The 24,877-nt window shown below is 42.7% G+C and overlaps 1 protein-coding gene across 2 annotated transcripts in view; it reads left to right on the top strand.

The window, feature by feature from the left end:
- Positions 1–24,877, top strand: part of ARFGEF3 (ARFGEF family member 3) — a gene marked incomplete at its 3' end in the record, with an annotated part of 71,763 nt that overhangs the window by 36,503 nt on the left and 10,383 nt on the right. The window contains exons 7-27 of one of the 2 annotated variants that reach the window (XM_081855227.1): positions 2,334–2,376; positions 3,085–3,163; positions 5,177–5,281; positions 7,220–7,544; positions 8,645–8,757; positions 8,867–9,783; positions 11,513–11,679; positions 12,330–12,564; positions 13,309–13,416; positions 14,296–14,511; positions 15,177–15,287; positions 16,218–16,368; positions 17,099–17,413; positions 17,889–18,022; positions 18,168–18,313; positions 18,887–19,066; positions 20,005–20,149; positions 21,076–21,198; positions 22,103–22,206; positions 23,345–23,489; positions 24,660–24,788. In XM_081855227.1, the coding sequence (XP_081711353.1) occupies positions 2,334–2,376; positions 3,085–3,163; positions 5,177–5,281; positions 7,220–7,544; positions 8,645–8,757; positions 8,867–9,783; positions 11,513–11,679; positions 12,330–12,564; positions 13,309–13,416; positions 14,296–14,511; positions 15,177–15,287; positions 16,218–16,368; positions 17,099–17,413; positions 17,889–18,022; positions 18,168–18,313; positions 18,887–19,066; positions 20,005–20,149; positions 21,076–21,198; positions 22,103–22,206; positions 23,345–23,489; positions 24,660–24,788 (3,991 nt within the window). The remainder of the gene's footprint in view (positions 1–2,333; positions 2,377–3,084; positions 3,164–5,176; positions 5,282–7,219; positions 7,545–8,644; positions 8,758–8,866; positions 9,784–11,512; positions 11,680–12,329; positions 12,565–13,308; positions 13,417–14,295; positions 14,512–15,176; positions 15,288–16,217; positions 16,369–17,098; positions 17,414–17,888; positions 18,023–18,167; positions 18,314–18,886; positions 19,067–20,004; positions 20,150–21,075; positions 21,199–22,102; positions 22,207–23,344; positions 23,490–24,659; positions 24,789–24,877) is intronic. The other variant, XM_081855228.1, reaches the window with a different exon arrangement.

Here is a 24,877-nt window from a genome sequence, read left to right on the forward strand (position 1 = left end):
TACCCTCTTTCAGTGACTTCCCCCCACCCCCCCCAGCCACCTTCCCATTTCATTAAATATCTCAGCAAGTTATTTGTTCAAATCTCTTAAATATTATTCATATCTTTTCTTATAATTTATCCTTTATCCATTTTTACTTTAAATCCCATTATACATATTAAGTTGTTTCTCTAAGGTCGGCCTAATTTCTCTCCCACAAATTCCTTACTCTTTATATTAAATCAAAAAACAATAATATTTCTATTCTAAACCCCAGACTTTTACCACTCTGCACTCCCCTCCCCCTCTGTCCCGGTATTTGCCCCTTCCCACATTAATATCCCAAAAAAAAAAAAAAAAAAAAAGATTTAACCCGGATTTCTCACATCAGAGGCCCTTAGGCCCCCGTTAATCACTCTCCAGCAATTTTGTTTATAGTCCTTTTTATTGATCTTCTCTTCTCGAAGGAATTCTGTCACCAGTTCCTCATATTTTTCAAACAAAAACAGTCTTTGTCCAGGATCAACAGATCTCCCATGTTGCAGCTTAAAGAAGAAGTCTCCATCATACTTATTCGTTCTTTCGTAGCTTAATGTTTCAGTTGTTCCAGGGACTTCCATCTTTCTCTCTCTTTGCAGATTTATGATCCATTGGTTGTCTTTTTCACTTCTTTTCCTCCCAAAAGTTACAGATATTTGATTGCTCTCTTCCTCCTGAACTCCTTCTTCTTTTTCTTCTTTTTCCCCCAGTTCTGAAGTTGTCTCTTTTTCTGCAGCTGCAAATTCTTTTTCCATCCGGTTAGCTCTACCAACAGATTTGTTTAGTTTAAGATTGAAGGTCATCAGTTGATCTCTCATGGCTAAGCTCTGCTCTTGCAGAGCTCCCACCAGGGAAAACATTTTTTTTATCTCTGCCAGTAGTTTTCCTTCCGCAGCCATTGCAATGTCTTTAGTTCCCTCCAGGGGGATTTCCATCATAGTTCTTTTCCAACAGTTCGTTACTTTGTTATTCAGAATTAGTTTGTTTCCAGTCAATTTAATGTAACACTTTTAGTCCCAACAATATAGTTATAACACAGTTTTAACTCAATTTCCAAGCTGACGTCCGTTTGACAGCTCTTTTGACAGCTGTCAAACACCTTGTTTTTTCTCTCGGGTTCCCAAGCAGGGCACTGCCCGGGTTCGGGGGGGGGGGTCCGCCAAAAGCAAAACCTCTGGGATTCCCCTCTCTTCACTCCAGCACAAGTAACTTTTTCAACCAATTTATGAAAGTGTTCTTTCTCCTTTCAACACCAGAGTCTTTCCGACTTAGTGCTCCTCTCCTTGCTTTAAGTCTTTTGGTGGTGGGGGGAGTGTGGACTTCCTTTTTAACACATCCCCCGCTCGTACTCAAATTCAATGATAAAACTTTTAGTGCCAAAATTTCCTTCTACTCACGAGTTGTTTTTTCAGTCCAAATTTCAGGAAGAAAGATAGCGCTCTCCGGTCATGGCTCGCGGCTTCGCTCCGCCAAGGCAGCGATCGACTCTCAGCTCCACGCCACTCTCCGGTCCCCTCCGTAGCCTTTAAAAAGGCTCTTCGCGGGTCGGGGAGGGCGCTTAAGGTGCCCACCGAGTCTCCATGTCCGCAGGCTTCAGCGCCTGCGGTTTCTAAGGGTCCCCGTGTCGCCGGCGGAGCCGATTCCCTCCAGAGCTCAGAGGGAATCCGCCATTACCCGTTCGCGCTATCCCGGAAGTCGCGCTATCCCGGAAGTATTATTATCTTTCATACAGTGTAAAAGCCACTTCTGGAAAACTAGCATCCAGCAAAAGTTTAGTGCTCCTTTCCATGTTATGGAAATTGCTTCCATGTTAGCAGCCAGAAACTGTTTGCAACCCCATTATCCTGGAAAATCACAGGAGTTTTACGTTGCAATTTTATGTGATGAAATTCAGGGCAATATTCCAGCATATAGTTATTTCCTGCCATTCAAAATTTATCTTGATATGCCACTAAATAAATAAATAAATAAGCCACAGTTCCATACTGCAATACATAATGCAATGTAAAATATTGGAATCCAGGATAAAAGTGCTAGCATTATAGTCAGGAAAACTAATGCTATAGTGCATTTGTTTATCTCATATAGAGATAGAAATTTTTTTACAGCCTGGCTTAGCAACAAACTATTGCGGCACTGAAAGCCCATCTGGAAACTCCATAATTCTCCTCTGGATCGGGTTAGAGTCTTGTCTCAGGAGTGGTTTCCTTGATTGCTCATATGTCTAGAAGTAGAAAAGTGAAAAGTTGTTCTTCAGTAAACATGGGTACTTTCCCATACCTGTGCTAATGACAATATATTTCTTTCATTAAAAGGTAGCTGAAAACCAAGGATTCCTTCAGGGGTGCAAGAGCCCAGGTATGAGTTCAAAACTACTCAGAAACTGGTTTATTTCTCCCCTTCCACTTCCTCCCCCCCCCCATCATGCCTATGCAAAATTATTGTGAATTTTGTTACAAGCCACTCTTGTCTCCCAAGTCTCTGCCAAGGTTCTAGGGGTCTTGGCCCTTAACCAGAGTTTGTGTTCCTTTGGAATGAGACGTGGCAGAGGTGGCAGTGTCTCTAAGAAATATGGTTTATTCACGCATATTTACATCTGAGTATTATGGAGAGAGAGTTCATAGCATGTGCACCTCAAGAGGGGCTTGTCCTTCCTGCGTTGGATCCAGAGGCATCCTAAGCACCATCCCTGTGTCTCTCTGTCTTTCATGCATTTGTCCTTGAAACCCTGCATGGAGTTCTGCTCATTTCCTCCTTCCCAGCAACACTTGCAAGAAACAGCTGCTCCCCTTCCGCTTCCAGCATTCCCTTCCCCCAACGGTTGGTTGAATCGTTTTCCTCAGTAGATGTTTCATTCCATATTTTGCGCCATAGCATTGAATTAGGGGCAGAGGAGAGTCCTGTCCACATATGCCCAGATAAAGCTTCTCTTTCAATGCCGTGTCTTCCTCATCATGTTCTGTGCAAAGTCACTGAAGTTGGAGATGTTTCTGCAGGTGTCAAACTTTGGTGTAGTTAGGTCTACACATGGCTGCTGCTAATATGTGTCCTTTGCCCCTTTTGGAGATTCTGCCACAGAGTCCCTTTGTGATGATGTTGTCTCTGTCTTCGCGGTTCTCTGTGAAAAACTTCAGGCAGTTATCAGGTGAGTAATTGTTTCTGAATTTAAACTTAGTGTTTAGATAGAATCACTCTATGGTATAGAGTCAACCTGAACATTGAAGCATCTATTTCAGACTTCTGGTACTTCTTTCCTTTTTAAAGAAAAATACTCTTCTGCACGTACAGAACAGCTAGAAAAAATATAGAGAGATAATGTTACAGAAAAATGCATTTTTCCCATTCCTCCACTCCCTCACTGGGCTACTTAATCCCATGTAGTGCTCTGCTGTTTCCGTCAGCAATACAAAAATGGAAAATTGAAATTTTTTAATGCAAATTTTTCTGTTGCAGAAACTCAGTAGCTTCAGACCTATGAATAAGGCCATTAGTAGGGATTAGTGACACACCTTTCTAGACTTGCTGATATTAGTTTTGGATTTATTACTCCAATAAGGAGTTTTATTTTTTGTCTGTTGTCTACTTGTGTCCACCTCATGATTGAATTCAAAGACAGTAGGGAACAACAATTAGCTATCTTTCAAAAAAAAATAATTGTTCCATTAAGCAGCTAAAGCAACTTAATCTTTTCATTTTGTGATAAGACAATGGTAATCCACCTTAAGTATTGCATGCCAGCGTGTAATTAGCACACATTTAAGTTAATTAGTCCTTGATGTGCTAGGCTGTGATATATGAACAGAATCATGGAAAAATTATTTGAGAAGTGAATTGGGTAACAATAGAGTAACTCTGATCTACACTGCAAAAGAAGGCATTTCCCATTTCCCAGTAATTATCAGTACTAATGTGTCCTATATTAAGTTTAAGTAATTACTCGTACATCTAAATAACTGTAATTATTTGCATGTAGGATCTGTCTACTTTGTAATTGCAAGCAGTTTATTAGCAGTAGTTTTATTTATATCTATTGCATTTTGTGCTAATGGCACACATTCTTAATTACTGCAACAATCCTGTAAGTGAAGTAGTTGTTAATACTGAACAGCAGTATGCATTATATATTATTATTATACTTGCGAAGTGCCCGTTATTATACTGATCAGTGAACCCTTCTACATTAAATATGTTTGGGAGTTTTTACTAAAATATTTTAATTTATTGCTTCAGTGTTTTTTACCATGTTAATAATAATAAAATAATAAATTTTATTTATATCCCGCCCTCCCCAGCCGAAGCCGGGCTTAGGGCGGCTAACAACAATAAAATAATCGTTTCATTAAAATTAATTCAACTCAAATTGATGGCAACCATTAGGCTAAAGTTCTGTGAAGATTGCCAAAGGAGGGAGTCAGGCTGTGCTCTGACCAAAGGTCTGGTGGAACAGCTCTGTCTTGCAGGCCCTGCGGAAAGATGTCAAGTCCCGCAGGGCCCTAGTCTCTTGTGACAGAGCGTTCCACCAGGTTGGAGCCACAGCCGAAAAAGCCCTGGCTCTGGTTGAGGCCAGCCTAACCTCTCTGTGGCTTGGGACCTTCAGGATGTTTTTGTTTGAAGACCGTAAGTTCCTCTGTGGGACATACCAGGAGAGGCGGTCCCATAGGTACGAGGGTCCTAGGCCATATAAGGCTTTAAAGGTTTAAATGAGCACCTTAAACCTGATCCTGTACCCCACCGGGAGCCAGTGCAGCTGGTATAGCACCGGGTGAATGTGATCTCGCAGCGAGGACCCCATAAGGAGTCTCGCCGTGGCATTCTGCACCCGCTGGAGTTTCTAGGTCTCAAGGGCAGCCCCACGTAGAGCGAGTTACAATAATCATGTGATTATTATTTTTTAGAATTCTGCTTGATCATTTTGTGAAATGGGAAGTGATATATACATTTAATGTTTTCAACAGCCCTGAACATTTTCATGAGAAATTGATATTTCTACTTAGGAGAAATTGATTCTGGATAATTGCATTCAGCTGCTTTTATGTCCGTTTTCTTCGCAGAGAATTTTCCTTTTGTATTTTTCCATGAAATAGGAAGAAAAAGTATTTGTATTATTGCATCTGGTTGAAAAGAACAAACTGTAAGACACTTTGCTTCTGTTTGTCAGTGAGAATCAGCAGTTGCAGCTTCTCTTCCTGGAATGCATTCTTTCGATGCTGAATAGTTCCTCTCCTAATATGCACCATCATAAAGGATTCACTGACCTCATATGGTAAGTAAATCTGCTTGGAACCTTTGGGAGTGCAATTCTGTTCAAGTAGTCCTCACTGGGTTCATGGCTTACTCCCTGTTAAAGGAAGATTACATTCTTCGAGACAAACTGGAGTTTTAGTCCTACATAAATGTGCTTAACCTTACTGGAGCAAATATGAAATAGTTTTATGTCCAATCAGGACTGTAAGCCATTCAGGGTTGTAAAGCCTGCAAGGACCCTCCACAAGTAGAAGAGGCTCTTCATGCGATACTACTGACCTTAAGCTTATGGATGGCTCTAAACTTGGATAAACGTAATGCACCAGAGAGGACGGGACTTTGTAGCACATAACTGCTTCTCCTCAATTATTGTTTGAATTCAAGAAGACTAAATCCCCAAAGAGGGCTTTGGTAAATGAGAAATTGTCATGAGTATGTCATTCTCCATGATAAAAGTAACCTCTGGACCTCTTTGCCAGAGAGGCCCTTTCAAACCTTTCCAATAATAATACTGTCTCCATTCCCAAGGGAATAGGTGCCCTCATTCATTCAACAGATGCTCATAATACCGCCTCTATATTAAAATTGTGTGTGTAGAATATAGACCGGGGTAGCCTTGGGTCATATGACACAGTAAGCTAAAAGATTATTTGCTCCTCTGCTTTATACAGTTGCACAGCGCAGAGCTAAGTCAAGGTTTGTGTGTCATACAAACCAGGATGTGTGGTTAAGCTCTCATCACACTAGCCATGAGCTACAGCTCTGTTTTAGATAAAACACTTAGCCAAACCTTGGCTTAGCTCATTGCTGAGTCAACATGTTCACCTGGTCCTGCTAAGTTATAGTTTGGCATACAGTGTCGTGCCCAACGTGCTCCCCTCCAGATGTTGTTTGACTCAAACCCCCATCAGCCCCAGCCAACATTTCCAGTAGTCAAGAATGATAGCCATTCTAGTTCAGCAATATGTGGAGGGCACCATTTTGGCTACTCTTGATATTGTGACGTTTGACTTCAAAAAGGTGTGCCGGTAAAGATATAGTAGCTACATTTATATCTGTATACATATTATAATTCTATTTACATATGCCTCTTCCGTGGCGGCGGTGGTGGTGGTTCAATTTCTGTAGGCATTTTATGGGTGCTGAGTGCTTTACAATGATCTCATTTATAAATGTAACTGAAGTTTGTTGTCCAATGTGAGTACAGTGGTACCTCGGTTTAAGAACAGCCCTGTTTACGAACTTTCCAGTATACAAACCCCGCAAAAGCGGAAGTAGTGTTCCGGTTAGTGAACTTTACTGTCAGGGGACTGCCATCGCAACGGGGGGGGGGAGGCAGGGGGATACAGAGAGCCTCCTATGCTTCTGAGGAGCAGCCCCTCTTCGAGTGGTGGAGGGGAGGAAGGGGAAAGCCGAGCGAGGGGAGGGCTCGAAGATGCTACTGAGAGCCCAAGCACCTCATCTTTCCTGGCTGACCAGGAAACAGGCACGCTGTTTCCGTCACCCAGTTTGCACATAGGGGTGAAACGTAAGGAGGAGAGGTGGAGATTTGGGGTGTCTAAGTTCTTATGCTGGGGGGACGGGACCGGAAGGGGCCACTCCCAGAATCTGTAAGTGACTAAGACGGACATGAACTTTGTGGTTCTGCACTGTAAATAGTTTGCACAAAATAAAAACCTGCAAAAGACAGGTCAGAGTCCTGCCTGGTTACTCGTGAGCAACCACCTCACCACCTGACATTTACCTTGGTCTATGAACGGAAGCTGAACGGTGGAAGGGCACCAGGAGCGGGAGGCCTAATTAGGGAAAGTGTTTAAGAATGGCTTTGGTTTAAGAACAGACTTCTGGGACAGATTAAGTACCCTAAACCGAGGTACCACTGTGGTGTGTTGATTCCTCCCCTTTTGCCACCTATTTGTTTTTTCTGTTTCGCTCCCACGCTGCTTTTCTTTTCCAGGAAGCAGCTGTGCCCGGCTCTTGTAGTAATCTTGGGAAATCCAGTCCATGACAAAACCATCACCTCTGCTCACAGCAGCATCTTCCACGAAGCTGATTCTCCTTCCTCAGGGGTCTCCGATCACGGCAGAGGGTCAGGTTGCTCTTCCAATGCGCCTGCCCTTAGCAGTCCTGCTGCCCGGACAATCTATTACATTGCAGCAGAACTTGTCCGATTGATGGGATCGGTGGAGTCCATGAAGCCGGTCCTGCAGTCTCTTTATCACCGAATGCTTCTGTACCCCCCACCTCAGCACAGAGTGGAGGCTATCAAGATCATGAAAGAGGTGAGCTAACTGCAAATACCATTTTGTTTGTACCCATCTCCACCCCATGGATTTCCTTTATTGACCCATCCACCCCCCATTTCCTTTATTGACTGCAAAGAGTTCATATTCCAAAGCAATTCTGTATATAGATTGTTTTCGTATGAAACAATAAATGCAGTGATAAAAGAAGCAGGGGAGGGACACAAACCCAACCGTGACATTTCAAAGTAAAACACAAGTAATTAAAAAGTCTTCATTCTATGGACTCAAAAACTAACAGAATATGTGGAGTTAGATAGCTTATCAGAAAAAATAAGGAATAAACCAAAGCAGGAATTTGTCTCAAAATGGGAAGTCTTTAAAATATATTTGAAAAATAACTACAGCAGTTTAAACTCTGTCACAGCATTTGAATCATTTCAGTAGTAGCTTCAAGAAAGATATGAGACCTAAGTTAAATTAATAATTAGTTAGATCATAACAAAAGTGTGTATTGGCAACAAGTAATATACAGTTGAAGTAAGGAACAGATGGGAGGTTGGGTCTACAGTCAGAAGACCAATTTTTGCATTATTGTTTTGTAAATAATATTTTGTTCATTATTATTTTTGTTTTCTGTTTTTCTTTTCTTTCTTGGTGTATCAACAAAAAAATCAAATAAAAATTATATATAAAAAAGTCTTCATTCTAGAGCTGAATTCAGACAGTGAAGAACGGTAATCTGAGAGGACTCCCGGAGCAATTAGCTCCAAATTCCGGCACCAAAGTCTCTGGCCATCTGACCCCTGCCCCTCCCTCCAGTTTTGCAACATGTGAAGAAGAGATGCCAAGCAGGGCTACTCCAAACTGATCTCAAGGAATGGAGGTGTAGGGATGCTTTAGAGAGGTAGGCCAGGGCTGCTCTGTAACATTTAGGCCATCAGTGTTGGCAAGCTAACACAGGTTTTATCTGCTTTCTGAAACCAACTTATGTTAATAAATTGATGGGTACATCCTGCATCCTTGAATTAATAAGCTCAATGCATCCTGAGGCAGATCAGCTTACCAAAGAAATAAGGTTTGTTCCAGCACCGTGCATTTGATCTGTGAGGAGTTTTTTATATTTCATACAAATTTAGATACTTGGCAGTCCTCGGCGGCTCTGCGATTTGGCAGGCCCCTGCTCTACTGAACCAGAATGCAGGAAAAGGTCGATTTCGAAAAGGAAGTCCCACCTGGATCTTCTCAAACTGTATGTTCTACTAGGTTTCCTTAAGCCAATAATCCTTTTTTAAAATGCATGCTTTTCCAGTTAAGAAAAAAAGAGAGAGTAAAGTGTGTCTTGTTTCTATTTATTGTAGTATCTTGGACGGGATGAGTGAAGCTTGCGCGAAAGGTGGGATTGAAGCCTGCTATGCTTCAGTGTCCTGTGTCTGTGCCCTCCTTGGCACCCTGGATGATCTAAGTCAAGGGAAAGGCCTCGACGAGGAGCAGGTCCATCTGCTTCTCCGACGTATGGACGAGTTAAACCACGGGGGCGAGACAAGCAGAGATTCCATGGAGATAAACGATGCCGATTTTAGGTGGCAAAGGCGCATCCTGTCATCAGAGCATACCCATACCCCCTGGGAAACTGCCAATGAAAAGAGTCCTGACATTAGTATTAGCGTCACCACAGATACTGGTCAGACAACCTTGGAAGGTGAAATGGGGCAGACCACTCCAGAAGATCGTTCTGAAATTCATAAAAATTCTCTCCAGTCACCGGCTGGACAAATGGGTAAAGAAATTCATTATAAAGACCCAGAATCAGAAACCATTGACCAGCCAGATGTTGTTCAACGGAGCCATACAGTTGTTTATCCAGATATAACTAATTTTCTTTCAGTTGACTGCAGGGCACGTTCTTGTGGATCCAGGTACAGTGAGAGCAATTTCAGTGTTGATGACCAAGATCTTTCTAGGACTGAATTTGATTCATGTGACCAATATTCCATGGCAGCAGAGAAAGATTCCGGAAGGTCAGATGTTTCAGACATAGGCTCAGACAATTGTTCGTTGGCTGATGAAGAGCAGACCCCAAGAGACTGTCCAGGTCACAAATCCTTACGAGCTGCTGCCCTTTCCTTGAAACTTCTGAAGAACCAGGAAGCAGATCAGCACAGTGCCAGATTATTCATCCAGTCCCTTGAAGCTCTTCTCCCTCGACTTATCGCTCTTTCTAAAGTGGAAGATGTTGATTTGGCCCTCCAGAACTTCGCTTCAACTTTTTGTTCAGGTTGGTGATCATTTTCTTCACAGCCAGTATTAAATGAACAATTCAGAGCATTGCTGATTAAGGGTCTTTGATATGTCAAATACTATTTTCATGTATGTTTGAGAGAATCTGCATTCTAATCCATTTGCAGCCCTGTGAATTAATACTGGAGTTGTGGCCTGGCTCCAATGTAACTATTTTTTTTCCTACAAAAGAATGAAAACGTATTTATTTAATTTATTCATTTCATAAGATTTTGCACTGCTTGATTGTAGAAACTCTCAAAGTGGTTTACCTGAAAGATAAGGCAATTAAAGCAGGAAAAATTTACAACCTTCTTTAAAATATACATAAGTTAAAATACTAAAACAGGTTAAAATCACCTCAGCTTTCTAAACATTTGGGTAGGCTTGTCTAAACAAGAATGTTTTTAGCAAATGTTGAAAAGAGTTCAGTAAAGGTGCCTACTTGATCTCAATAGGCAGCATGAAAAAGTTAAATATCAGAATCTGAACCCTTGTGGACTTCTTAGGAAAGATCTACAAACAAGGTACAAAATTCCAGTCTGCTGCTCATGGATTTTCCCAGCAAAATCCTTGTGGAATTTTCATTCTGACACAGCAGCTTCCATTTGTATTCCTGCATTTTTGACAAATCAGCCTATTATAACCTGTTGTATTATATTACATGAAACTGTTCAGCAAGCACAGTTTTAACATAACATTTCAGTCACACCACATTATCCTGGTGTCAAGTTTATAAGCTGTGCATATGATGTACATAACAACAGGGTTACAGTAGTATATGGGGACTCTTTAATGCTAATCAATTTCCAGAGCAAATTATCCCGTAAGCCAATGGTTCAAATGTTTTAGTACACTTGATTACTGGATGTTCATGTTTAGTTTTATTTAAGAAGCAAGCTGTTCTCCACATTACTAATAAGCTGCGCCCACTAATATGGTAAACTGCTTTTGTATGTAAAAGTGTGCCTTTATGATGTTTTGAGACCCTTCTTCCAATATATTCTGTAAAGGTTCTGTGCAAAGCAAGTTTCTATGTATAAAGGTTCTATGTACTGAAACCCAAACAAAATCCAATGCTTTATTTACTACACCAGTCTGTTTTAATGCATTGCTGACAGTGGCATCTACTTTCTTCATGGGAGTGGGTGGCACTGTGGTCTAAACCACTGAGCCCTTTGAGCTTGCCAATCTGAAGGTCGGCAGTTCGAATCCGTGTGATGGGGTGAACTCCTGCTGCTCTGTCCCTGCTTCTGCCAACCTAGCAGTTCGAAAGCATATCAGTGCAAGTAGATAAATGGGTACCTCTACGGTGGGAAGGTAAATTGCATTTCCGTGCGCTCTGGCTTCTGTCACGGTGTTTCATTAACCAGAAGCAGTTTAGTCATGTTGGCCACATGACCCGGAAAGCTGTCTGTGGACAAACGCCGGCTCCCTTGGCCTGAAAGCAAGGTGAGCGCCGCAACTCTGTAGTTGCCTTTGACTGGACTTAACCATCCAGGGGTCCTTTACCTTTACCTTTACTTTGTTCAAAATAGGGCAGTCTCCACTGGGGCTGTGGAAAGCACTTTGGCTAGTGCAACAGAAGTTTCTGATCATGTAGTTACAGAAATGTGAGTTACAGTGCAGTAACTGGTAAATCACCATATAAAAAGAAAGCGGCCTTGAATCGCTAAAGCAAGATTTCTCTTACAAGGCACTTGCTATAGCTCTCTGTTTTTTGGTAGGTATGATGCACTCTCCTGGATTTGAAGGGAATGTCGCCTATAGCTTCCAGACACTGATGAATGCAGATAGTCTCTATATGGTCTCTCATTATACTCTCCTGCTCAACCTGAAGCTGTCCAATGCAGATTACTACCGAAAGAAGCCTGGCCAGTCCCCCGTGATCATGGTGAGTGGAATGCAGTGCTGGGTATGGTGAAGAACAACACACATTTGCAACTACCCTGACTTCTTATAGCTTGCTGGTCCGCAGCTCAGTGAATAAATATGAAGCACTCAGATTTGATGCAGGTTGAACCCAGGGGAGCATTAAATTGGAGCAACTGGGTCCAAAATCAGTTTTTGTCTGTTTCATGGGTTTAAAGGGTAGGAGACTTCAGAAAGTAGAGAGGACAATATTTTACAAAAGCCATTCTTAAAAAAATACTGTGGGAAGGAAAAATGAAAATGTATAGTAACATTTGCCACCAGACTCAAGGGGAGTTTTGTCCCCTGGTTCTTTCATCATAGGGAGAAAAGTGCTTCCTGAACCTCATCATTCTCCACTTTGCACAAACTATAGTTTTCTGTGTTTGGACAAGAAGCTATGGTTTGCTAAGAACCAAAAGGAAGTTAGGGAAACATGGCAGGTGGGGGTGGGGAGAGAAGCCACCCCGAGGCTCATTTTTGCACAAGTATATGACATCATGGTTTGGTGTCACATCTGAACTGCATCAGAGAGAAAGATGGGTGGTTATTATGTGTGCCGACAGATGCATAATTTTTCTCTATGCTTGTCACCTTGGTTTTATGCTCCTGATCATATCTGTATGTTTCTAGAAGTCTCTGAGGAAAAGCAACATGACCAGTAATGCAGTGGTAGCTGAATTGTGCTGTTCCATTCTGCAGAAGGAGTTTATGAAGCAGGTCCAATCCAGTGGAGTTTTGATGGTATTTTCTCAGGCTTGGGTCGAAGAGCTTTACCATCAAGTGCTGGAGAGAAATCTTCTTGGAGAAGCAGGATATTGGGGAAGTCCTGAAGAGCACAGCCTCCCACTCATCACCATGCTGACTGGTCAGTATGATTTGAATACCAGGGCGATATAGAATTAAATACACATCTTTGGCTAAATGCATTGAGTGTCCAGAATACCCCAGTCCCAGTCAGCATGGCCAGTAGTCAGGGTTTTGTATTATTAGGATGGGAATTGTTGTATTATCATAATGATGCCAGGTGACTGACCAATGGGTTGTCCTGCCCACCTGTCTGTTAACCAACCAGTAGGGATGGGGACTTAGAAAGATCTGACCCACCAGGCCAAAAAGGATACCTCAACCTGATTTTTATAATGCCATTTATGACTGCAATAACTTACATTTTGCAGTTGCTTTGTTTTAGTAGCTCAGTCTGACGTTACGGAGGCACCTCCATCCCTCGCAAAATGAAATAACTAGCATGTGTGAACAAACATTATAAATAACAAATGCCACAGCCAGAGCTTTCTTATATCACTTGTAAAATGGCCTGTATCCAGTGGCAACAGCAAAGCTTCTGTCAGTGGAACAGGCTTGGAACAGTGGAACAGGAGCAGATTTAGAGTGGGGGAGGGGACGTCAGGAGGAAAGAAGAGCCACTGAAAATGACTTCCCTTCCACTGTTAAAGGCTTTACTGTCAGTTGAGCAACACTGTTGGATCAATCTCATACTAGTGGAGACGTATTACACATTCCTCTGCAACTCACTTGAGGGAATTCATTGTCCCTTAGGTGTCCCCCCCCCCTTTATCCCATAGTAACTTCTTGTTGTTTTTCTTTGCAGACATTGATGGTTTGGGGAGCAGCACAATAGGTGGGCAGCTGATGGCCTCTGCATCCTCGCAGTCTCCTCTCACCCACACCCGGAAGCCAGATGATGCTGTTCTTGCAGGTAAAGGATCTGCATCAAGGGAACCATGAGCCACATTTGTATATATTTGTAGTATTTCAGATACACCCCCCCCCAATCACTTAACCTTCATATTTTATGCTGGATGTGAGTTAAGTAAAGCTTCCTTCTCGGTTTCTGTATCTTTCACGTCTACGCACATGAACATATGCTGATCCAGGAACTGTGTTTTAAATAAATTATTATTTATTAATTTCATTTGACGCTTTTTACAAAAATAGCTGAAAGTGACTTACATAAAGTTAAAATGCAAAGATTCTATAACACATACACACACACAAAAATAATATTGGTGGTTTTTAAGCAGAAGTTGGATGGCCATCTGTAATGGATGCTTTAGTTGAGATTCCTGCATTGCAGGACCAGGACTAGATTACCTTCAGGATCCCTTCCAGATCTACAGATTCTATGATGCAAAACCACCAAAGGATTCCTTTTCATATATGCATACCGGGAAGCAGGGCTCATTTGGGAGTTTCAACTTAGGAGGGAATGATGGATTTTAAACTTTCATCCCAGCTCTCTCCAGTCATGATGAAAAGCATGTGTCTCCATACCACCTGTTAATTAAGGTGGTGGGGGGACCTGACATGCTTCGTATTCTTATTATTTTAATTGATTACCCACCCTTCACTCCAGGTCCCAGTGCAGGTCACAACAATTTTAAAACCATTTAAAACCTTACAGTTGTAACCAAAAGTGCAACCACAAAATTGCAATTTTGTCCTGAAAGGTGTCAAAGGCTGGGATAAAGAGGTGCACAATGATGCTGTTTGCGTCATGTCCGTCTTGGCTCTGACGGATGCTTGTACTTCCCAAGGCTCCCAATAAACCATTTGTTTCTCCTTTCTGCTGCTTCAGGTACTGCTTTTGCCCGATACCTGTTAATTGGTTGCTGGAAGAATTTGATCGACACTTTATCTACGCCTCTAACCGGCCGCATGGCAGGCAGTTCCAAAGGATTAGCCTTCATTCTAGGAGCTGAAGGAGTCAAGGAGCAGAACCAGAAGGAGAAGGATGCCATCTGCATGAGTCTGGATGGACTGAGAAAGGCAGCTCGCCTTAGCTGTGCTTTAGGTATAATGCACTCATCAGCATAGGCCCCATTTTTAATGGAATTTGGGCAGGTAGATGTCATCCTTGCAACACCCAAATGTGGCAGCTTGAAAAACAGAAGCAAGCAGTATGCTGGGTTCACTTCCCTCTATATATTTCTCCTTATATTGCCAGTGTTTCAGCTGGCATATATTTATATCCCACTCATCTGCCTGGGTTTCCCCAGCCACTCTGGGCTGCTCCCAACAGAATATTAAAAACACTATAAAGCATCAAACATTAAAAACGTCCCAAAACAGGGTTGCCTTCAGATGTCTTAAAGTCAGGTAGTTGTTTATTTCTTTGACATCTGATGGGAGGGTGTTCCACAGGGCAGGTGCCACTACCAAGAAGGCCCTCTGCCTGGTTCCATAACCTCGCTTCTCGCAGTGAGGGAACAGCCCTCGGCTGAACAATGGGGTGGAGACGCTCGTTCAGGTATACTGGGCCGAGGCTGTTTAGGGCTTTAAAGGTCAGCACCCACAACTTCGAATTGTGCTTAGAAACGTACTGGGAGCCAATGTAGGTCTTTCAGGACCAGTGTTAGATGATCTCGGCAGCCACTCCCAGTCACCAGTCTGGCTAGTGGGAGGCACATATGGCTAGTGGAAGGCACAGAAATTCAATAGTCCTGTTTCTTGCTGCAGGAGTTGCTGCTAATTGCGCATCTGCCCTTGCTCAGATGGCCGCAGCTTCATGTGTTCAAGAGGAGAAAGAGGAAAAAGAGGTGCAGGAACCCAGTGACACCATAGCTCAAGGTATGACTCATCAAGGGGATCCACTGGTTATCATTAGTGATGATTCGGGCCATGTGTTCATCATGTATTAAGATCATATGTAGTTGGAAGCCTTGTCATATGTAATTGTCCTGGCCCTGCCTGTAATAGGGACCCTTTAGGTCTACTGTAAAGATCAGCAATGGCTGCCTGCCTACAGAGAGGCAGAGCCTACCTATATCTGAAAGTGGTTGGGTGGGGTGAAGAATCTCACTGCAGTTCTTGTTTATTGCTCGGTATTACCTGCTTTTCCTGAGCATAAGCAGCATAGATATCAATGGGGCCTATTCCCAGATAAATTTGTTTTGTATGGCAGCAAAGAACATCCTCAGGGTATCTTCCAATTCTATGATTCAATATGGTTCTATGATTTAAATAAAGTAAGGCGCTAGTAGCTGCATAGGATGTGCAGAAATCAGTTGTTTCAACTATAGTGAACTCTCAAGCCCTTTCTACACTTTTGTTAAACACTGCCTGAAGAGAGGAGTCGTCAGGATCGGACCCACTCATCCTGCCCAGCCTCTGCGCATTCAGCAAGCGGTGTGAAGCAGGCTCTCTGCGCACAGTTCCCTCTGTGTAGACTCTTCCATGTAATCTGGAAACTTACCCAATATGGGTTTCCAGTCATACATAAGACTCTTTCCTTTATACAGCTCCTTTCACACTTCCCACTGAACACATGCAAGTTTGTTCCAGGGAGCACCATCCATTTTCTTACTTATTTGGTGAAGGCAAGAAAAAAGACTAGGGCCTGTGTGCAAACCTTGAAAGAAGCTGAAAATGAGTTTGTTTGCTTTTTAAAAGAAAAAAAAAACCCCTACAATAACAGCTCTCTCCTATACAGAAGCCTTTCTTGTGTTAGACGTAACAAGAGATTCTTTATTTCTAACATTTATATTTGTAATGGCACAGTGAAACAGAAGGTGGAGCAAAGACTGGAACAGATGGGGAAAGTGCAAGGGGTCTCCCTCCACACAGCCCACGTTTTGTGCATGGATGCCATTCTTAATGTGGGGCTGGAGATGGGAAGCCACAATCAAGACTGCTGGCCGCACGTATTTAGGTATGGAATTGGAAACTGTATTCCATCTTCAGTTTGAGGCAGTTTAGGCTAGACTCCAACACAACATTTCTGTGAAACGGACAACACACATTGATTGGCAGGTACCTAGTTTGCTGTTCAGTGCATTTGGTGTACTTTTTTCGATTCTATAAAAGTAACCAGGCAGTGTGCTTGTACTGCAAAAAGAAAATGAAACAGTACTTTTTTAAACAGTGACTATCCCCCATTCAATGGGCAATAACTATTTAAGTAGGAGCTCAATACACATTTGATAGTTCACTGCATACAGGACCAACTCAAAGTATGACTTAGTATGCATCCACAAGTCTGTAATTTTCCAGAGCAAAGATCATAGTCACTTTGCTCCCTCCTGGTCTCTAGTTTATCCTCTGGTCTATAGTCATCAGTTATGATGACTCTAGATAATCCAGACAATAACCCTTGTACTATAATGTATCTTATTTCTATATATTCGAGCATTGAAAATTCACTCTCTGTTATGCAACAGCCGCATCTAAAATGTAAATGTAATTTAAAATGTTTTTAAAAGTCAGTAATGTTGTAAGGAAAGTTTAAGTTTATGACTAGCTAGTCCAGTGACACCTTGCTTACGAAAGAGCTTTTCATTTCAGGAGTCTTAAGACCACTGTAGATCATCCTCAGAGAGTAAATGTTGTATGCAGTGGGAAAAACCAATAAGGTCCTCTGTCCTTTTGCTTTGTTTTTTCAGAGTTTGTGAGTACATCAGCACACTGGAACATGCTCATTTCAGTGATGGGACATCTCAGCCACCAGTAACTATTACCCAGGGCCAACAGACCACAGATGGGCTTCAGGGAGATCTTCAACCTACAGACAGCACCCAGGAACTGACTCTAGATCAAGAGACTGCGCTGAGGAATAATCCTGTAATCCAGCCGGTTTCCATTCAGGAGCTCATCAAAGAAAGCAGCAAGGGAAGAGCGTTTGATTTCCGTGGGGGCAGCCTGATGACTGGAAGCAACGCTGCCAAAGCTATCCTTACCCTCTCCACCCAGGCAGACAGGTATGGTTGGCATCACATTTGACAGTTCCTACATGTTCTGAGTTTCTTCAAGAAACCATCATGGATGTGTTACTGTGAATATCCAAAATTTGCACATGGTGACATTCTAGTGCAATGCTGCCAACACCAGAAAAACATCAATGAATGTTGTAAAATATATACAGCCCCACTAATGGGCATGCAGTTTTTACTTCCCCCAGGTACTTGTGCTGGTTTACTTCTTTTCCCCCTACTTCCATGCTGGGCTCATTTGTGTGTTTTAAAAGTCAGACTCCATGTCCCCCTAGCGATGCAGCAGTAAAACTGCTAGCACATTTGTAAAGCTAAGCAGGTTCCATATGGTTTCAAATTGGATGGGGGGCCGTGTGTCGAGATTCCTGCATTGCAGGGCTAGATGACTCTTGGGGTCGCTTCCAACTCTACAATTCTATGATTTGGCCAGATCAAGTAATATATTCTGCCTTTTTGCCCGAAGGCTATTTGAAGATGCTGTTGACAAGCTGAATCTGATGGCATTGGGAGGTTTCCTGTATCAGCTGAAGAAAGCCTCTCAGTCCCAGCTCTTCCACTCAGTTACAGACACTGTTGATTACTCCTTGGCAATGCCAGGTAAGCCTCTTAAGACACAAAGCATCCTATATTTATGTGTGTGTGTGTGTGTGTGTGTGTGTGTGTGTGTGTGTGTGTGTGTGTTATACCATGTATTAAATTTATATTATCAATTACTCTGCACTGTCTTTTTTTGCCCTGGTAGGTGAAGTAAAATCTACCCAAGACAGGAGAAGTGCGCTCCACTTGTTCCGTCTTGGAGGGGCCATGCTCCGAATTGTAAGGAGTAAATGCCGTCCTCTTCTCCATCTTATGCGCTGCTGGAACTTGGTGGCCCCTCACCTAGTGGAGGTGAGAGGATTACAAAGCCTTCTTCCCTGACCATGCAATTTCTCTGTGTATTGTAAAAATTGCAAAGGGCAACCACAATGTTAATTAATGTACTTGAAAAAGAAAATGTACAGGTGAACGAAGCACTAAGAAAGGTTATGCTCTGGAAATTTGCAGCTTATAGCCATCAGCCTAGCACAGTTCTTAGACAGATCCTCATAAAAACAGCTTTATTCATTTCTTCATGATAGGTTGGCCGTTTGTATGTTTGGTTGATTTATGTCTCCCCCTCTATCTCATGGGCTCAGAACGACATACAGCCATTTTTCTAAGGGGATCGCAGTCTAAGGAAATCAAATAGCTCGGGGAGATAAAAGAGGCAAAATAAAATTAAAGTGGCATTGTAACATGAAATCTCACTCAAACAGATTTCCTCGTTGTGCTTACTGTAGACATTTTTAGTGCTAGGCCTCACCAGATTTTCTTTGAATTCTCTCCCGCCCTCCTCCTAAGTAACAGTCCTTGCCAGTTCTTGTCGAAAAGGCATTTTTTGCTTGACTGAAATCCTGCTTTTTACTCCTCTTGTTGCTGCAGGCTGCCTGCCATAAAGAAAGGCATGTTTCTCGGAAGGCTGTCTCTTTCATCCACGACATCCTAACTGAGGTTCTGACAGACTGGAATGAGCCCCCTCATTTTCACTTGAATGAGGCCCTTTTCCGCCCCTTTGAGCGCATCATGCAGCTGGAACTCTGTGACGAAGATGTCCAGGACCAGGCAAGCTTAACCTCATTTATAATGGCAACAGCCTACCTTCCACTGCAAGACCACTTTGATTCCTATTATATGCCTAGCAATAGCAGTCCTTTCAGTTGCTTCCTGGGAATGGGAAATGGCAAAATAAGATTCTGTGCAGGGCTTGTTTGTATTTTATACTGGAAAGGGTTCAGCATTGGGAAAATTTCATTTGAAGTGTCCATCTTTCAAGTTTCTGAAGCAGGTGTTGCTGGATTCCAATTCCCATCAGCCCCAGCCAGCATGTCCAATGGTCAGGGGTGATGAGAGGAAAGCCTCAGTCTCCTCACCTCTCTTTTAAAGAGTGTGAGCAATAGCTAGCAACACCACCAAAGTCAGGAAGGGTATTTAGTTGGATTTCCAGAGCTGGAACGACAAATTATCATGAGCATCTGAAAAAGAAACAAAATGCTCTGCTTAATATGCATAGGATATTGGCCTCACAATTCAGTGCTTATTTGTGTTGCCATAATGGGTTTTTTTTTTTTATTATAATTAGAAAAATGTTATCAACAAATTGTATTGCTTTCTGCTCAAGTCATGTGGGTCTCGTATAAAAAAACCCCAAACAAACCTGGTAGCATTATTCAGTTGCGTATAGAAAATCAGAAGTGGCTCACCAGGGGTGGCAGAGTTAGCTTTCCAGCAGGTGGGCCACTCTTGCTTACCAGGAGTGGAAGGGCAGTGGAGAGGTACACACTGGAAGCAACACCCATAGGAGCACTGGAATGGCCCCACCAGTGCACTTACCCCGCTGCAACCTCCCCCAGCTCCTGATAAGCCACAGAGAAACTGACCCTGGGAAGCTGCTGTAGTATCTCCACCCCACCTGCTGATCTGCTTCTGTATTTCTCATACAGTATATTATCTGTGCTGGATTATTTACTTCTGCAATGTTTTGTGTGCTCTGATTGTGCCAGGTGATCACATCCATAGGCGAGCTGGTGGAGGTGTGCTCAACTCGGATCCAGTCAGGGTGGAGGCCATTGTTCAGCGCACTAGAAACTGTGCGCAGTAGCAGCAAGTCAGAGGTTAAGGAATACCTTGTTGGAGAGTATTCAATGGGTAAGACCTTTCTGCAGTTTTCTAGATACCACTATTTAGGTACTGGGGTTTTTAAGGGGCAGTGTTTGAAAGGCAACACAATCCATATAGCAGACTATCCAAAAACATACTGAATAAATGAGTAGATCTGAGCTACAGTGAAGTTTTTGGCTCACAGCAGAGTTCTGGAAGGTCTTTATGGTGAGTGTAACATTTTCCCCACACGTCTAAAAATCATGTAAATATAATTTTTTTCTGTTCATTGTAGAAAATGGATGAGCCCCTTTGAACTCACTGGGAATTCCTTCTATGCATATAGGATTGTGCTGTCAGTCACTAACCATCATAATTTGATTCTATGCTTGTCTCTAGCAGCTGCATATAGTAACATGCATGTTTTTATGTTGTAAACCACTTTTGAGCTATTAATAGTAAGCCGTATAAAAGCATCTTCAAGGAATTTTCAAAAATACATATGCTAGGTTTGTCTGTATCACCTGTGAGTGAGCAATGAATGCAAGATTTGGTTCAGTGGCCTGATTTGGCTCAAATTGTTTTGGATGCTGCTCGCTTCATTTCAGGTCTGAATCAGGATCTCACTTAAGGAAAACCAAAGCTTGGTTTGCAATGATTTAATACGGATACATACACAGACCCAATTGCTACATCTGTGCAGTTAGATGAAGGCCAATGTCTCCAGTTACACAGAAGACTTGTAAAGTCCCTGTGCAGCATAGCACCCAAAACCCCCAAATCTGAAAGAGCCATTTTGACTCTGAAAATTTATTCCCATTTTCCTTGTAGGAAAGCCACTGAACACTGTGGGGCTTACTTCCAAGCAAATATAGAATTGCATTGCACATTAATTTGAAGCAAGTTAGAAAATCATAGGCTTTTCCAGGTAATGTGTATCTGTATCAGCTAAACAATTATTCTTGCTCCCTTAGGAAAATGCCAGGCACCTGTGTTTGATGTCTTTGAAGCATTTTTAAATACAGACAACATCCAGGTCTTTGCAAATGCAGCCACCAGTTATATCATGTGCCTTATGAAGTTTGTCAAAGGATTGGGTAAGGAACCTTTTAAATACGGTATATCTATCTGTATGTTTATTTTAGGGTTTGATGTTTGTGGAGACAGATGCAAGCAGTTTACTGAATGTCAACAAAGGCTATGAATGCATTTTAGAGGTATGAAGTCCTGGGATTTTTGTATGATTTTGGTATGTATTCTTTCTTTCTTTTTTACTGCATTGGCATTTGCCAGGCACCCTCACAGTTGTGAAAGAGAGTCTGTCTACAAAAAGTTAACTGCTCTTTCCTGGTGATGAGGGTGGAGTGGGGAACAGTGTCAAGGAGACCTTCATACAATAATAATAATCAAAAGCTTAAAGAAGTCTCACAAAGGGCAGGGCAGGAGTGATGTCCTGGCAACATTTCTTCCTTATGTTTCTATGCTATAAAATATACTGTGGGGTTTGCCCCATCTTGCACAATGTAGCTGTTATTATTATTAATATGAACCAAAGCATTCTCTGCATAGGAGGTCCTCCCACGCCTCGTGTTAAAGCAGTTGGCAACCACTCCACTCCTTCTTGTTTCACATTAAGAGTACAAAACTGCACCTGGGGTGCAGGGTCGCTGGGTGCTTCAATAGAAATGAGGCACAAAAGGGCCAACTTTGAAGTGATCATTCTGACCATCTGTATAGAGCATTGAAATATATGACACGAGGAGTGGGATGGCCCTACAGTAGAATCCCTCTGTGCAGGCAGGATTGAACATACCATGTCTAACATTTTCACCAAGACATTTCTTCATCCTCCTCCGCAAGTTATTCCTCATAAGTGCTGCGTGCATTTTGTGAATTGGTGAATCCCTCTGGATTCCATAATCGCCATACAGGGTCATAGTAATTAAGAGCATTCAGACCAGCATTATGTTCTGCTTAGACGTTTTCTTTCTTCCATCCCAGGGGAGGCAGATTGCAAGGAGGTTGGGGATTGTGTGCCAGGATCAGGATCCATGTCTACAGACTTGTGCCTTCCGGCTCTTGATTACCTCAGGCGGTGTTCTCAGGTGAGCACAAAGATGCTAAAAGCTGTTTGAAATGGCATCCACCAGGGGGTAGAGGCTCTCTGTAGCGGCTCTTCCTTGTGTAAACAGGTCGGTCACTGCAGCATGCAGAAAAGCCCGGAGCCTCATGGTGAGCCTCTTACAAATGACTATACAGCAGCACACAAACATGCAATTTCAAGTGGAGCATTCCAGGCTACGAATACTAATACTAATACTAATACTAATACTAATACTAATACTAATACTAATAATATACCATTCATTTGATTGGGTTGCCTCAGCCATTCTAGGCAGCTCCCAACAGAAAATAGAATGACTGCTGAGGCTCCTATATATATTTTTGTTCTCCTTCTCTTTCAGTTTCCCTGGATGACACACATAGCAAATCTTTGAGGATTCTGGCAGTGTAGTCTATTTCTCTCTCTTGCCACAGCGAGCACAGATGATGCAGTTACCAATTTCTGTGCTCTTTCTTCTGCCAGATCAGAAGCCGTGCAAGTGTTTAAACACAGTGGCAACAGCTTTTCCCATCACTCCTCTTACTGAGGAAACATAGCAAAGTGATTGGGCTACTAACGGCTGCTGGGCTTGTCTCTGTTTTGCTGGAAGAGAGAGAGAGAGAGAGAGAGAGAGGGAGAGAGATCACATGATGATCAAAACCTGACTGCCTAGAGGCAACTGTTACTCACCAAAGGTGTTAAGGAAAGTGCTTGCTTACAGAGTTCCCCAAGACTGGATTTGTAAATACAAGGCCAGGAATCTTAGGATACTTCCATGCTCAGGTTTTGATCAGGTCCTGTGTACAGTAAATCAACATGACCAGCAAACAGACACCCTGCATGATAGATATGTGGTGTCTCATGCCCATATGTGAGTGGCTTGATTATATTATCTTTAGCAACCATACAGCACATTATCCTTCTGTTTCCTGGGGTTACTCCCACTTTTCTGAGTGTAGCATTGATGCCTGAAACAAAAGCCCAAACAAAATCCCTGGGCACACGGACCCTTCCCTGCTAGAATATCAAACTATTTTAGCCAAATCGTTTTCTGTGTGAATGTTCTACAACATGTAGCTCTGAAACTATCATGCCAGCGCATACTGCAGAGTAGTCTCATCATTTCTCTCCCTTTTTAGTTGCTTGCCAAAATCTACAAAATGCCCCTGAAGCCTATTTTTCTCAGTGGGAAACTTGCTAACTTACCCCAAAGAATACAAGAACGATCTGCAAGCAGTGAAGATGGCATTGAGTGTGTCCTTTCTGATTTTGATGATGACACAGGTAAGCAAAATTACTGTTGTGATCCTAAAGAGGAACGTCCTTAAATAGCACTTACCAAATGGGGCTTGTCCATTCACCTGGGGCTCTGGGGGAGCAGCTTTTGCTACAGCCACAGCCCAGACGCAGGGGCTGTCTTCTTCCTGCACAGCCTGGTAGCTTCCCTTCTAGCTTCCTAGGAAGACCTGCCAAACAGGCCAGTCAGGACCCGGGGCAGGGGGCTGAACTAAGCCCACCCCTGCTGTATTTAAGAGGACAGCCTCAGGTAGTCACCTTCTTGGGAGATTGTCACAGGATTCACCACCCACCCACCCAGCTGTAAGTGACCTGCCAGAAGATGAGCAGGCAGGCGAGAGTGAGGACCTTGCTATGCTTTATCCAGTTGGTCCAGGGGATTTCTCTCTTTGGGAGTCCGCACAGGGCCAATGGACCATAATGCCCCTCCCAATGGCAGCCTGAGTGGGGTTGTAGCTCCTGATCTATGTCAGGAGCAACCCCCCCCCCCACAAGTTATGGGTAAGCCCCATCCTGTTCATCAAACAGTTGGCAGGTTGCTTAATACTAGATGCATACCCAATGCCTTGGGACAAAACCTACTTGCATCTGTAATGAATGAAAGTTGTGGCCTGTTTCAACCCAATACAAATATCCTGTGTTTACTTCTATGGTTTTCCCCGTCCGCACAGGCATAATGCACCTGTGACAGCGATGACGTGTGATTTTACATCTTCACCATTCTGTTTGCTTATATATGCTGTGATCGTACCCTGTTCTGGGAGAGTCAATTCACAGATAGTTTTACCTCAAGAATGCAGTCTTCAACAAGACACCCCCCCACAAAAGAAGGGTGTAGCCCCCTCACCTACATTCTGTACATTTACGCATTTATATATCTAAATATTTTATAATCCTCCCACCATTCAAAATTATTGTTGCCATGTATGAAGAGAGAAGTAAAATTAAATGCAAGGCTAGAACAATAAGAATACATTAAAACCATCAGTAAAATCTGTCAGGAAGATTGAACCAAGTGATCAGCATCTCTCAAGCACTTATAAAAGAAAAACGGAAGAGAAATGGGGCAGGAACTGGGAACCTAGCAAAATAAATTCCACAACAGAAAACCTATGCTACACATAGCTTCTCACATGCAGTTTTGTCTTGTTTTCCTAGGCCTTATTAATGTCTGGATCATTCTGCTTGAAGAGTTGACTACTGCCATATCCAACTGCCCCCGTCAGCATCAGCCTCCCACCCTGGATTTGCTCTTTGAACTATTGAGAGATGTTACCAAAACACCTGGTAATTGGTTTGAATTTATTGACTACTACTAAAGTGTAGTAGTAGTCCTACCCCTGGGTCGGAGCAGGGATGGGTGGGCTCATTAAAGT

The sequence above is a fragment of the Podarcis erhardii genome (assembly GCF_964252035.2).
Source record: "Podarcis erhardii genome assembly, chromosome: 3".
In the NCBI taxonomy this organism is placed as follows: Eukaryota; Metazoa; Chordata; class Lepidosauria; order Squamata; family Lacertidae; genus Podarcis; species Podarcis erhardii.